The 12,648-nt window shown below is 55.6% G+C and overlaps 3 protein-coding genes and 2 non-coding genes across 5 annotated transcripts; 3 read left to right on the top strand and 2 right to left on the bottom strand.

Annotated features, from left to right (window-relative positions):
* Positions 1-68: 68 nt before the first annotated feature.
* Positions 69-665, bottom strand: CYME_CMA016C (similar to transcription factor IIA large subunit; the record flags this gene model as incomplete). Its single annotated transcript, XM_005534967.1, has 1 exon — positions 69-665. One exon carries the CDS (start codon positions 663-665, stop codon positions 69-71), a length of 597 nt encoding a protein of 198 aa, XP_005535024.1.
* Positions 666-1,722: 1,057 nt separating this feature from the next.
* Positions 1,723-4,470, top strand: CYME_CMA015C (hypothetical protein, conserved; the record flags this gene model as incomplete). The annotated part of the gene is made up of 1 exon (XM_005534966.1): positions 1,723-4,470. The coding sequence occupies one exon, from the start codon at positions 1,723-1,725 to the stop codon at positions 4,468-4,470; it is 2,748 nt and encodes a 915-aa protein (XP_005535023.1).
* A 1,298-nt stretch (positions 4,471-5,768) lies between these two features.
* On the top strand, positions 5,769-8,306 carry CYME_CMA014T. The gene has a single exon (XR_002461190.1). It is a non-coding gene; the product is annotated as a hypothetical transcript (transcript).
* Positions 7,791-8,750, bottom strand: CYME_CMA013C (hypothetical protein, conserved; the record flags this gene model as incomplete). The annotated part of the gene is made up of 1 exon (XM_005534965.1): positions 7,791-8,750. One exon carries the CDS (start codon positions 8,748-8,750, stop codon positions 7,791-7,793), a length of 960 nt encoding a protein of 319 aa, XP_005535022.1.
* A 242-nt stretch (positions 8,751-8,992) lies between these two features.
* On the top strand, positions 8,993-10,230 carry CYME_CMA012T. The gene has a single exon (XR_002461189.1). It is a non-coding gene; the product is annotated as a hypothetical transcript (transcript).
* The last annotated feature ends 2,418 nt before the right edge of the window (positions 10,231-12,648 follow it).

Raw genomic sequence — 12,648 nt, 5'->3', positions numbered from 1 at the left:
GCGATACACGTGTCACCAGCAGCATCTCCATGAATGCATGAGAGGTGCGTTTCCAGCCGTCGAAACCGCTACCAGTCGAACTGACACTGAAGTTGGTTCAGTAGAAGGTCTTGGCCATTGATGTGTACCATAGCGTCACGAAGGAAGACTCGCCAGATTCGTTGCTTGTTTGTAGAAGGTGCCAAAACCCGTTCGTACTGAGAAAGCACGTAATTCGCAGTTTCCGGTTCTGGCTGGCCGGCAACTTGGGATATCTCGTCATCATCGTCACCAGAGGAAAGCGCTTCCCCTGAGTCTGTACCGGTATCCTCAAGTTCTGAAGACTGGGATGAACGTTCGGGCGGTAAGCTCCGTCGACGCTCACGGGGATCCCTTTGACGTAAAGTTTCATACACGTAACGAAGCGGATCCGTTCTATTCGTGGTAGTCGTGCCAGTTGCTCCAGAACCCGGTACCAGTAGATCCGTCCTGCAGAGTACCACTCGTAAGGAGCCTTGTTCGTGCAGCTCTTCGATGAGGCGCTGCCTCCACTGCGCCTCTAGCGTGCGCAAGGCTGCTTCATTGCGCTCATTCAGCTCTCCCTGGGTATCCAACGCTTCCCGCGATGCTTGCACCACCTCTTTGATCAGATCCTCCAGTGTCTCTCGTAGTTCCGTTCCGTTCATAATTTATTATAGAAGGATTGTGTTCACGCAGCAGCAAGTTGTCTTGCGGGCCGGCACAGTACACCGTTCAGCGGCGTCTTCCCCAGGAGCGCAACGACAACGGCGACAGCAGCAAAGAACAAGCCGTTCCTAATTGCTGCTAGGTCCCGGAAGCGCCAACAAACCAAAGATGAGTCTTGGGAGGCCAGTTGGCAGCGTGTCCGAGAGGATGAACGCACCCCGAGAAACTCCCGTCCGCTACCTACGTACAAGAGTCGTGTGCTGAAGGCTCGCTGCAACGACGCCGACCAGACTCCGTTCGATGCTCACGAGTCACAACGTTTCCCGCCTCGAGTACCGAACGACCTTCCGAGTGTTCCCAGTGGCAGCTGAAGTAGATCAGCGTCCTTCGCGAGCACAAGGAGAGCACCTCGAGCGCGCACTGCTCGGGAACAGCGCTCAGCCGCTGCCGTGTGTACGGCGAAACGTCTGCAGTCCGCTCGGAGACCGTTGAAACTTCCGGTGATGTTCCTACAACGACTTATATATAACTGAAACGCGATCTCAGCAGTGACTCACACAAGTGTGGAACGAAACCCCGTGCACTGCTTCTCTACTGTTCTGTCGCTCTGCAACTCGCTTGCACTAGCGCGATCGTACCGTGGACGCTCTCTACACCAGTCGCTGCTCAGGCGTGTGCGCTACTCCTTCTGCATCCACCAGCTTCTCCAGTAACCCCTTGTTCTGCGACGAAAGCGAACACCAAACCTCTCTCTGCCTCTCTATCTATCTCTCTGTCTGTCTGTCTGCCTCTCTGCCTCTCTGTCTGTCTGTCTGTCTGCCTCTCTGCCTCTCTATCTATCTGTCTGTCTGTCCGTCCGTTCAGGTGCTTCACACCGAGCGCGAGCAGCACTCCAGTCAACAGCGTAACAAAAGCAGTCAGAGGACGTCGCCGCTGCGGAGCAGTCTGCGGCGCGTACTGCGACGCGGACGTCGACTCTCGTGCTCAGACGTTTGTCGCAACCGCTTTGTTCCTAGAACGCTTTGAGTGCCTGCATCATAGCAGTTTACTAAGTTCATGGCCGGGAGGAAAAGACAGCGATCAGTTGTCCACCAAAGGGTCCTGGCACGGAAACAGCGGCGTGCGAACAAGCGACCTGTATCAACAAGTCCTGAGGCGAGTGGCGCGAGCCCCACTTTGATCGTGGTCTTGGGCCTCACTTCTTCACAACGCCTCGCACCGGCACTGACGTACTGCTTTAAGCAATGGGGATATACCGAAATCTGTGGCCGGACCGGCGAACAGTTGGAGTCAACGGCACTGGCAACGGCAACGGAGTGCGGCGAACCCGCTACTGCGCCCTGGTATCGACTGCGGTACACAGTGGCCCGCAGACGCGCCCGTCAAGTCAGTCTAGTACATCAGTGGATATGCCTTGATGCTGAAGCTCCTCTTGAAGCGGTGCTTGACGCCGCCAAGGTTGCTGATCTGGGTCTCTTGGTGTACGGCGAGGGTGAGGGACTGCACGATGTCGCCGACTCCTGGTTGGCGGCGATCCAAGCGCAAGGCCTCCTGAGTTTCGTCGCTGTGGCGCTTCCACGAGCCACCAACACCCTCGAGTCTCTGATGGACGCTGACCGATGTGATGCAGAGCACCCCGGTGTTTCCGAGCATCCATTCAGGGGCCGAGCGCACGCGAGCTCTGCCCATGCTGCCGATAGCTCCACCTGGTTAGCCGAGTGTCACCAACGTCTCGCCGCTCTGTCGATTCTGGATGCCAAAGAGGAACCTGTGCGCATTCGAGTACTAAGTCATCCAGACGAGGTCGAGCATTCGCGACGACAGCTCGAATATGGCAAACGTCGAGCCATTCGCTGGCGAGCGAGTCGTTCGTATCTCCTGGTGGAACGTGTCGTCAGTGAGCGGGCACCGACTGCACCGTGTCGTCGAGTGCGGCTCTATGGATGGCTGCGGGGTGCCGCTGCCAGCGTCCACCAACAACTGCATATCACTGGGGTAGGCACGTTTGTGGTAGCGGGTCTAGAGCGGGCCGAGGCGCCATATGCGCGACACATGGCACCCAGGGGGTATACTGATCACCCCGCGTCCATGGACATATCTGATGGTGCGAAATTTGCGTTTCCAACAGCTGGGAATGGAGGCTTGGACCCTGTAGTCCGCATTCCCGATGGAACCGATGCTGCTGGACTCCCTGCGTTTGGAGATGACGCTCCAGAGCGCCTGGCATTTGGATCGTCATCCCCCATGGAGGCGGCCGTTCTATCCGGTATGCAGTGCCGGCAAGGGAGCGTGTCGCAGACCGAACCCCCACGGGTAAGATGCGCCATTCATATCCAAAATCGTGTAGAAACGATAACCGGAACGTTTAGGTGCGAGTCGGCATGGCTCGAAACCAGCGAGCGTTCCCAGATGCCTTCTCAGAACGGCCGTGTACCGGCGGCTGGTGTACCTCTGGAACCGTCAACAAAGAATGTCGCTGTGGTGCACGATAAACCCCCAATGGAAGCAGCAGAGGATTCGTGCATGGGCTCAGGTAGCAGGAGCGCATCTCTTGCGAGCGATGACGACGACGACGACGACGACTCGGTATCCGATGACGCTTCAGACATAGGGACTGCAAGCGATGCGTCGAGTGCTCCGCATTCCAGGCAACGCGCGACTCGTGAGCCTCTTGCATCCGAAAAGGCGGAAACGTCTTCAGAGGAGACACCTTCGCTCGATGCGATCGATACCCAGCAGGTCGAACGCGACGAGCTCCTCTTTCCGGATGAGGTCGATACACCCACCGATTGCCCTGTTCGGGAACGGTACGCAAACTATCGACCGTTGCCTTCGTTTCGGAAAACACCCTGGGATCCGAGCGTTGGTCTACCGCCAGCGTATGCACGCATTGTGCAGTTCGAGCACTTCCAACGAGCGACGCGCGAGGCGTTCCAGCGAGCGCGGGACGCAACCTGCCACGGAGTCGTGCAATCACACTGCTTTGTCGCGTTCGTACTGGATGCTATTGCCGAGCCGAAGGCGCGCCGCTTAGAGAGCTGGCCTGGCCCTCTGGTTGCGTCGTGCCTGCTTTCGTACGAAGAACGTCCCACGGTGCTGCAGTGCCTGGTACAGCGCTATCACGTCATGACCAACTTGACCAGCACCGAAGACAACGAAAGCCCGGCGTTGGCCTGTCCAGACAATGGACTCGTGCATGCTGGACAGCTGCTTTGCTTCCACATTGGCTTTCGCCGACTTCTCGCTCGTCCTATATTCTCCGAGGCTGATTCCAAATGCGACAAGCATCGCTATGAACGCTATCTATTGCCCGGTCGCTGGAGCGTAGCCTCGCTCTACGCACCGGTGACGTTCCCGCCAGCACCAGTGCTGGTGACGCGCCCATCACACGGCACTGGTCCAGCAGGCACTGCCGCCACTACTCCAGTTCTGCCGGCCTTGGTTGCTCGGGGCTCTGTGCTGGGTGCGAATCCCGAACGGATTGTGCTGAAACGGATCGTGCTCACAGGGGTACCGTACCGCGCCCACAAGAATCGTGCAACAGTGCGCTACATGTTCTTTAATCCCGAAGATGTGAAATACTACCGGCACGTACCGTTGTGGACAAAACACGGTCGTCTGGGACGCATCGAGGAATCGCTCGGTACGCATGGAGCGCTGAAAGCCTCGTTTGATGGAATGATCCTGCACAGTGATACGGTTTGCATGAGCTTGTACAAGCGAGTGTTTCCGCGCTGGGTTCCTGGGACCAGTGCCGAGGAGCTTGATGAAACTGGAGATCCACGAGCAACACCTCTGGAATGATGTGCATCGTGGACGTGCGGAGTCTCGATATCGACTCGACCGGTAGCATGGCGTCCGTTGCTCCACTGCGTACACGTCGGATTCGAGTGCGACACTGAATGACGCGGTCTGTGCTATCTTGTTCATAAGTTTACAGTTGTGTTTTAGATGGACAGTCTCGACATTCGACGTGCAGCACTACCGGCCTATGGACTCAACGATCGTTTTGGGATGCTCGGTTGTCTCTTGGGAGTGGCTGTTTCGATGTTCTTGCACTGGAATTCGTGTCGTCACCAGCGTCAAGAGGATTCGCACCCCCCTGGAACAAGCGTTGGAAAAAAATCCGATACTGTGAAGAAGCGCATCCATACAAGCCTCCCGTGCGTGTTCACCTCTTCTCGCGTGCAGCATATTGGAATGCAGCATTTTTCAGATTTTCGATGTTGTGCTTCGAGGCAATTCGTTGGCACAGGAAATCGAACTTTTTGAATCGACGAGGCATTCTAGTTGACGTCGTCCGTGGATGAGAGGTTCCCAGTCTCATGCCTATGGATCGAAAATTCTCGAGTCGCTCCGGCCTGGTTGTTCCTTTCGGTACGTATTTCATCGTGGAGCACGTCGCATACCCTAAACGCTCTATCCAATGCGATGCAGTGCGCTTGTTGATGCAGTGAGCAGACTCGTTGACGACGCATCGCTCAGAGCAAGTCGTGATCATGGCGTACGGCACAGGGTGCGCAAACCGTGGACAGCGCTCAGGAGCGATTTCGATAGCCGTCACGAGCATGTGCTGAACAATACAGCATGCCTTCACGCGCCGCAGTTCAGTTCTCGAAGGAGATAGTATGACGGACACAAGGGACGCATTCCCATAGTCATGTGTCACCGCTGCGAAGGCGGCACTGAGGGTGTAAACGCACAACAAAATAGATATAAAAGGCAGCACACGTATCGAATCATCTGTCTGTGCATGGCATGTGTTGGGAAAAACCGGAAGCAGCGAATCGCGTCTATAACAGTGCCAGTAGTATCGCTCGCTTGCTGGCAACCGCGGTTGATGAAAAGGATGCAGTCGCAGTCAAAAAACTCAGAGCCAGGTATTGATGACATTAGAAAACGACGCAATATTCAGAGCGCCTGCTCATGTTCGAGGAAGCGCTCCTTTCTATCCCGACACAGGCGTGGACTGAATTGAAACGATACTCGAGTGCTTCGGTCAATGCTGACCGAATAACGCCTCCAACAGCGATGCAGTACGCTGGCAACACGTCGAACGACGTTGCCCAGCTGATCCCGAATACAGTGGCGCGTCGAGTTGCGATGCTAATGATTGCAGCACACTCGAGGCAAGCTCCAAAGCGTTTCTAACGAGAGTCGAAACCCAGAAGAGTAACCGAGTCCGTGTGGAGCGCGCCTGATGTAGGCGCTGTCCGCTCACCGGAATGCCACCGAAAAACACGAAGACTGATGCGAGGGATTCCGCGCTTCAGCGCGTGCGTCAGCGTCCCGCAGGCTCCTGCGGACGATCCCTGGACAGGCGTACATGATAGAGTGCTGGAGTCCTAGACTGCGTCTCGTGTACGGCAGCGAGGAGCGTGCATTCACGAACTTATTCCGTGAGCGGCACGAAGCCAAATGACTAGCAAGACGCCTCTGTGAGTGGTAGCCTGTGACGGTGCACGGGTTGCAGTGCGCGTGGCCTCCATTCGCGTCCCGTGGACGAGAACGGACGATAAGTGCAGCGACTGATTCTTGTTAGACCCCCGTGGATGCCTCCAGGGCGACATACCTGCATTACGAGCATGAGTGCTCGTTGAATCAGGCTGACAAGATGCGGATAGAACGGAGCCCGGTACACTCTGTGGTGTACGGTAAGCTGATCGAGTGTCATGTACCGACGGACTCGACCTGGTGAGATGCTTGCTAGGGTGTGATGCCAGTAGCCGCCGTGCCGGCCAGTGTTTTCGCTCTGAACCGAGACCTGGACACCTCGATCACCATTCGGAAGAAGAGTCTGGGGCATTCGGGGCGTCCAGCGGCTGTGTCTCGAGCGGGCGTCTAAAGTGATTGTTTGGTACACGTTATTGGCATTGTGCTGGGATGCGCAAGGCTTTCGATGCCAATGAATCCGTACCCCGGGATAGACGGCATTGGATTTCCGCCTGGAGCCTGGCACGGGTACGGTGGTGTTCAGCATTGCACCAAGGCGACAGCGCCGTACTGGTACACTGGGAAGGATTTGCTGGGCAATGGTTGCAGGAACGATACTGATATTCCGCGATTCGCTATTCCCGCGTATAGGCATGGAGGCGTGGTTGCGGAATATTTTCTATAACGACACATCTCTCTTTTTTAATTTCCTTTTGAATCCCATCTTTTCGCTCTACAATCCGTAGCTGTCGGATACGGGCTTTGTACCTGCTCGCTCTTTCCTCTTAATATTTGCGCCTTGTATCGTTGAGCCGTGCGAGCTGCGCATATCGCAGATCTCTCAGGAGACAATACAAGCGAGGCTGCACGCTCCTTGTGTTGGACAGCGGCTCTGGCGCCCAGGCTGCGCTGCGCTCGCGACGCGCCCTCTCTAGGTTCCATCCGAACGTGGATCAGCGCTAACTGATGACCCATCCACAGCGCAATGAGGCAAGTCACGCTCGCTGCATCATATTCTGGAATGATGTATGAGTCTTGACGACGGCATCGTCTCGGCGCTTTTTCGGACCGAAAGCAACGCTACGTTACTTTACCAAGGCGCGACGCAATGGATGAAAGTTTTTGCAAGTATGCGTATCTGCCACGATTCCAACTTCGGAAACGTGTTAGAGCTGAAACCGTTTACGCGAGCACGACCTGCCGCAAGAGTGTGACTCGGGACACAGGTTTTGGCGTGACTGCTGCTTTGCCAATGCCTGATACACAGCTTGGCGAGACACACACTGTGCCAAAGAATCCAAGACCCGTGTCGCGCTATCGTGCTCATCGTCGCTTGCATGTGCCAAGAAGCAGCAATCACATACTGTTTCCTGGTTCGGTCTGTCTGTAGGAGTTGGGTATCTGCGGTCGAGCGTGATGCTCCCTGCATGTCTTCTGCGCGATGATCAGGCTAAATAGCATATCCTCGTTTCCCATGCTGGCAGGAGGGAAACTTCTGGTGCACACAGCAGCACCTTCGTGTGCATTCGAATCGATCTGGTTCCCGTATTGGAGCCATAGGACGCCCAGTGTTCGGATCAGCATCTTCGACTATACGAGACAAGCGTCGAGTTTGGAAGCAGCGTCATGCCGGCACGCTGTCCTGCGCACTAGCTCAGTATGCACCCACGCCCGACAAAAACCGCAGTCGTTCAGCCCGAAGGTGGTGATTCTCGCTGCGCTTGCAGCATCGCTTCCGATCGGTACGCTTCAAGATATCTTCTTTCAGCTTCGCGCTTCACAGCGAGTAGATTCGGTACGAGATCCTCCCGAATGCGCCATTCTACCAATCGCACGGGAACCATATGACGGGGTACGATCTCAACCACGTAGCCTAGGATCGTACTGGGTACAGGATGTGTAGCGTCACCGCCCTCGGCAGCTGCACGATCCTCCTCTGCTGGTGATACGCTCCCAGCATCGTCTGCGGTTTCTCTTATTTCCTCGAGATACCATTCACCCTCGAAGCGACTAAAGTCCCGACTTTGAACCATGTCAAAATAGATACTCCGTCGCTGCGGCACCTCGTCTGGGTTGCCTACCACCTCACTCATGTCCATGAGCACTGCGGCGCGAAAACGGAACCCAAAAACGTTCTGGATACCTTCCTGCTGCAGCCGAATTCCGCCGCTCGGATGCGGGCACGTACGGGACACAGCAAGGTTCGGAATAAACTCCGCCAAGTGATTATAGTCTGTCAGTACCTTCCATAGAACAGCAATCGGTGCACTAATCTGCACTGCAGCAGCAATTCGTCGACAGTTATGAGCAGGTGCCTCTATTAGAGGCCGACACGTCCCCAGCAACGCTTGTCGCCCCAGAAAGTGGAGACGTCCAAACCGCTCACCAGGCCGTCGTGCAGGCGTCGGTGCTGCAAGCGTCCAGCGTGTTCCACGACACCTGCGTCGTAGCGCAGCAGACGAGCGTCTTGTCACCCCCGGACCGGTCCCCGAGTACTCTTGTTGCCAAAAGCGCTGGTTGGCACTCGCCGTCCTCAGGTGCCGGCAGTAACGACAGCGGCTTCCTGCAGCTGCAGACGGCTTAGGACGGGTGCTTGCTGCTCTAGGCGAGCCCCGGTTTGAACCTAGTGCACCTATAGGACCAATAAACATGAGTTCATGAGCCCAGTTACGGCGAAGGGTATAAGACGGGTTGTCGTCCACAAAACACTGCACACCGGTTGGGGCACTCGTGCGACGACGTTACGCTGCTCGAGACGGTAGCGCGTCTGCTACAGAGTGCTGCGGTGCGGCGCTGTCGACTCGCTGTGCGCCCCCAGCGCGTACCCGCTGCCGTCGTCGTCGCTGGGGTCGGGCACGATCATGAGTGTAAACGCGTCCACCGGTGCTTCTCTAAACGCAGTGTACGCACGGGAATAGCGCAGAAGGATGCGGAGCTAGCCAGGGTTGCTTATTTTTGGTTTTGTGTTCGGTGCTTCTGGAACCCCATACGCTGGATGAGTGTAAACGCGTCCACCGGTGCTTCCCAAAGCGCAGTATACATACGAGAATAGCGCAGAAGTATGCGGAGCTAGGCAGGGGTGCTTATTTTTGGTTTTGTGTTCGGTGCTTCTGGAACCCCATACGCTGGATGAGTGTAAACGCGTCCACCGGTGCTTCTCTAAACGCAGTGTACGCACGGGAATAGCGCAGAAGGATGCGGAGCTAGCCAGGGGTGCTTATTTTTGGTTTTGAGTGCGGTGCTTCTGGAACCCCATACGCTGGATGAGTGTAAACGCGTCCACCGGTGCTTCCCAAAGCGCAGTGTACGCACGGGAATAGCGCAGAAGTATGCGGAGCTAGCCAGGGGTGCTTATTTGGGGTTTGTGTTCGGTGCTTCTGGAACCTCATACGCTGAATGAGTGTAAACGCGTCCACAGGTGCTTTCGTTAGAGCGCAGCGCGGCGACGGAAAAACTACAGAGGTTCGTACGGTTAGGCAGTAGTCTTCATCGGGTACAGCTCGAGGTACGTTCACGCTTTGCTGTGCCGTTGTACTGTTCAGTCCATATAAATCAAGGTTGCTGGCTCTTCGTGGCGAGTGCGCGTGCTTCGAGGTCTTGATTTGTCGACGCCAGGTACTATCCTGCGCGCTGTAGAGCGTGTTGCTTTTTTCTGATATCGCAGCGGAACGGAGTAACTGGCCCCGTCGAATAGTTCGCGTTTACCGAAAGGTGTCATGGTGAAGAAAGCGGCTCCAGTCCGCGGAACGAACGCCAAAGCTTATCGCTGGAATCTAAGGTGAGACGGACGCTAGCATGACGAATGCTGCCCGTCCAAAGCGTTATGTTCAGAGCAGTGAATGCTGGTCCGTGGATACCGGTACACCCTATATGACGTTATTGTTTTTTCCTCGACGGTATGCTACGCAACTAATGGATCCTGTGAATTGGGGAAAGGCCAGAAAAAACTCTATGCTGTCACTGCTGCTGATGCTAAAAATTGTCTTGCGGATGCAAGTTAGTCATTCTACGGTCAGCAGGTGGTGGATGAAGCGCCCGTCTCGAACTCCCTGGGTTGAATGTCGGGCATCGCAAACAGAACGCACCAAACTGTATACGCGTGACTGTCCTGTCGTAAATCAATTTCACTCCATCCGTTATCCATGAAATAATTCCAAAGGAGCCAGCGTATGAACGTTTCCGTATCGTTCGTTCAAACGTGTGATAGAGGGACACGTTTGCGGAAAGAGAAGGACGTGCTTCCCTGAGAGACTGTCGTTTGTTGAGCATCACGTGAGTGAGTTCGTAGTGAAACGCGCATGCGTTTTCCAGTCGACGGCCGGTGTTCGTCTCACTCGATGGACGTCCATTTCAGAGAGAGATGAGACCTGTATCCGTGTACTCAAAACTGAGCACACAACGGTTCGTGGAGAAGGGGCAGGTGAGCGCATCGACATCAGCATCCCCGAGCAGCGAGTCAATCGCGTCTTCGTCTATACATCCCTGGACAGATAGAGTCGCTCAACACCACATCGCTCATCGATGCACATTCTGGGGCGGCTGCTCGCTATACGTCTGAGTCCCGCTGTAAGACAGTGTCGCTGTTCATCACACAAACGCGCTCGTGGAGTACATCGCTGAGATTCGTGATGAGCTGCTTTTCGAGCCAGCGTGTTATCCCTGTTTCAATCAAGTCGATAGCATCTCCGCTGTTATGTGACGCCATTTTGACGTTCACTGATCAATGGACCAGTCGTTCGCATTCGTGGGAACGAAACCCATGGGGAAGCCGTTCTCCGACAAGCCGACCTCTGCCTTGATCAGTCTTGGACCGCTCGCTCGCTTGCTCGCTCCGCTGCTCGGGCTTGCGGGGAAGCGGCATGATGCGCATCTGTCTTTGGGCTTGCTCGCGACGGAGACGGTGACAAAAAGGTATTTGATGAATAGTAGATTCATACGTATATACAGAGGGCACGCATCAGCCCAGCTGTCCATCGAGCCTACCTGAATCGCGAGGAACCAGGTCGGGTGTAGAGTCCAGCGACCACATCCACGCTGCCTGGCCAAGTAAGTGAGGAGCAGGCGGAGACGAGAAAAGAGCAGAAAACCATCGCACAACGGAGACAAGGCTGATCTCGAAAAAACAACGGGGAATGACGCTAACGGCGACATGCGGGTGCGCAAGCACCAGTCTCAAATCGTTGTCAAGAACTCCATGCTTCGATACATGAACCGGGATGATACTCCAAAACGTGAGATTCCGCACGTCATTGGGAATCGTGGAAATTGTCATTCGAGGATGGCTTGCCCAGCTTCTCTTGGCATGCCGCCCTCTATCACGCAATTGCTTTTCGGAATTGAAGGACCAGAGCTACCAGCTGCTCACATGTATCTGGAATACTTTGATCGAGATCTGTTGCGACCCTGCAGCCAACGTTCACGACAGGAGATGCAGTACGCTGGCAACACGTCGAACGACGTTGCCCAGCTGATCCCGAATACAGTGGCGCGTCGAGTAGCGATGCTAATGATTGCAGCACACTCGAGGCAAGCTCCAAAGCGTTTCTAACGAGAGTCGAAACCCAGAAGAGTAACCGAGTCCGTGTGGAGCGCGCCTGATGTAGGCGCTGTCCGCTCACCGGAATGCCACCGAAAAACACGAAGACTGATGCGAGGGATTCCGCGCTTCAGCGCGTGCCTCAGCGTCCCGCAGGCTCCTGCGGACGATCCCTGGACAGGCGTACATGATAGAGTGCTGGAGTCCTAGACTGCGTCTCGTGTACGGCAGCGAGGAGCGTGCATTCACGAACTTATTCCGTGAGCGGCACGAAGCCAAGTGACTAGCAAGACGCCTCTGTGAGTCGTAGCCTGTGACGGTGCACGGGTTGCAGTGCGCGTGGCCTCCATTCGCGTCTCGTGGACGAGACCGGACGATAAGTGCAGCGACTGATTCTTGTTAGACACCCGTGGATGCCTCCAGGGCGACATACCTGCATTACGAGCATGAGTTCTCGTTGAATCAGGCTGACAAGATGCGGATAGAACGGAGCCCGGTACACTCTGTGGTGTACGGTAAGCTGATCGAGTGTCATGTACCGACGGACTCGACCTGGTGAGATGCTTGCTAGGGTGTGATGCCAGTAGCCGCCGTGCCGGCCAGTGTTTTCGCTCTGAACCGAGACCTGGACACCTCGATCACCATTCGGAAGAAGAGTCTGGGGCATTCGGGGCGTCCAGCGGCTGTGTCTCGAGCGGGCGTCTAAGGTGATTGTTTGGTACACGTTATTGGCATTGTGCTGGGATGTGCAAGGCTTTCGATGCCAATGAATCCGTACCCCGGGATAGACGGCATTGGATTCCCGCCTGGAGCCTGGCACGGGTACGGTGGTGTTCAGCATTGCACCAAGGCGACAGCGCCGTACTGGTACACTGGGAAGGATTTGCTGGGCAATGGTTGCAGGAACGATACTGATATTCCGCGATTCGCTACTACCGCGAATGCGGTACTCAAGATCATATTCGGGACATCCGCACCATAATGCGACCGACGACGTCGATGCCGCACCACTG

Source organism: Cyanidioschyzon merolae, chromosome 1 (assembly GCF_000091205.1).
Source record: "Cyanidioschyzon merolae strain 10D DNA, chromosome 1, complete genome".
In the NCBI taxonomy this organism is placed as follows: Eukaryota; Rhodophyta; class Bangiophyceae; order Cyanidiales; family Cyanidiaceae; genus Cyanidioschyzon; species Cyanidioschyzon merolae.
Note: the sequence above shows the minus strand (reverse complement) of the source record. Positions and strands in the feature narration are given on the sequence as shown.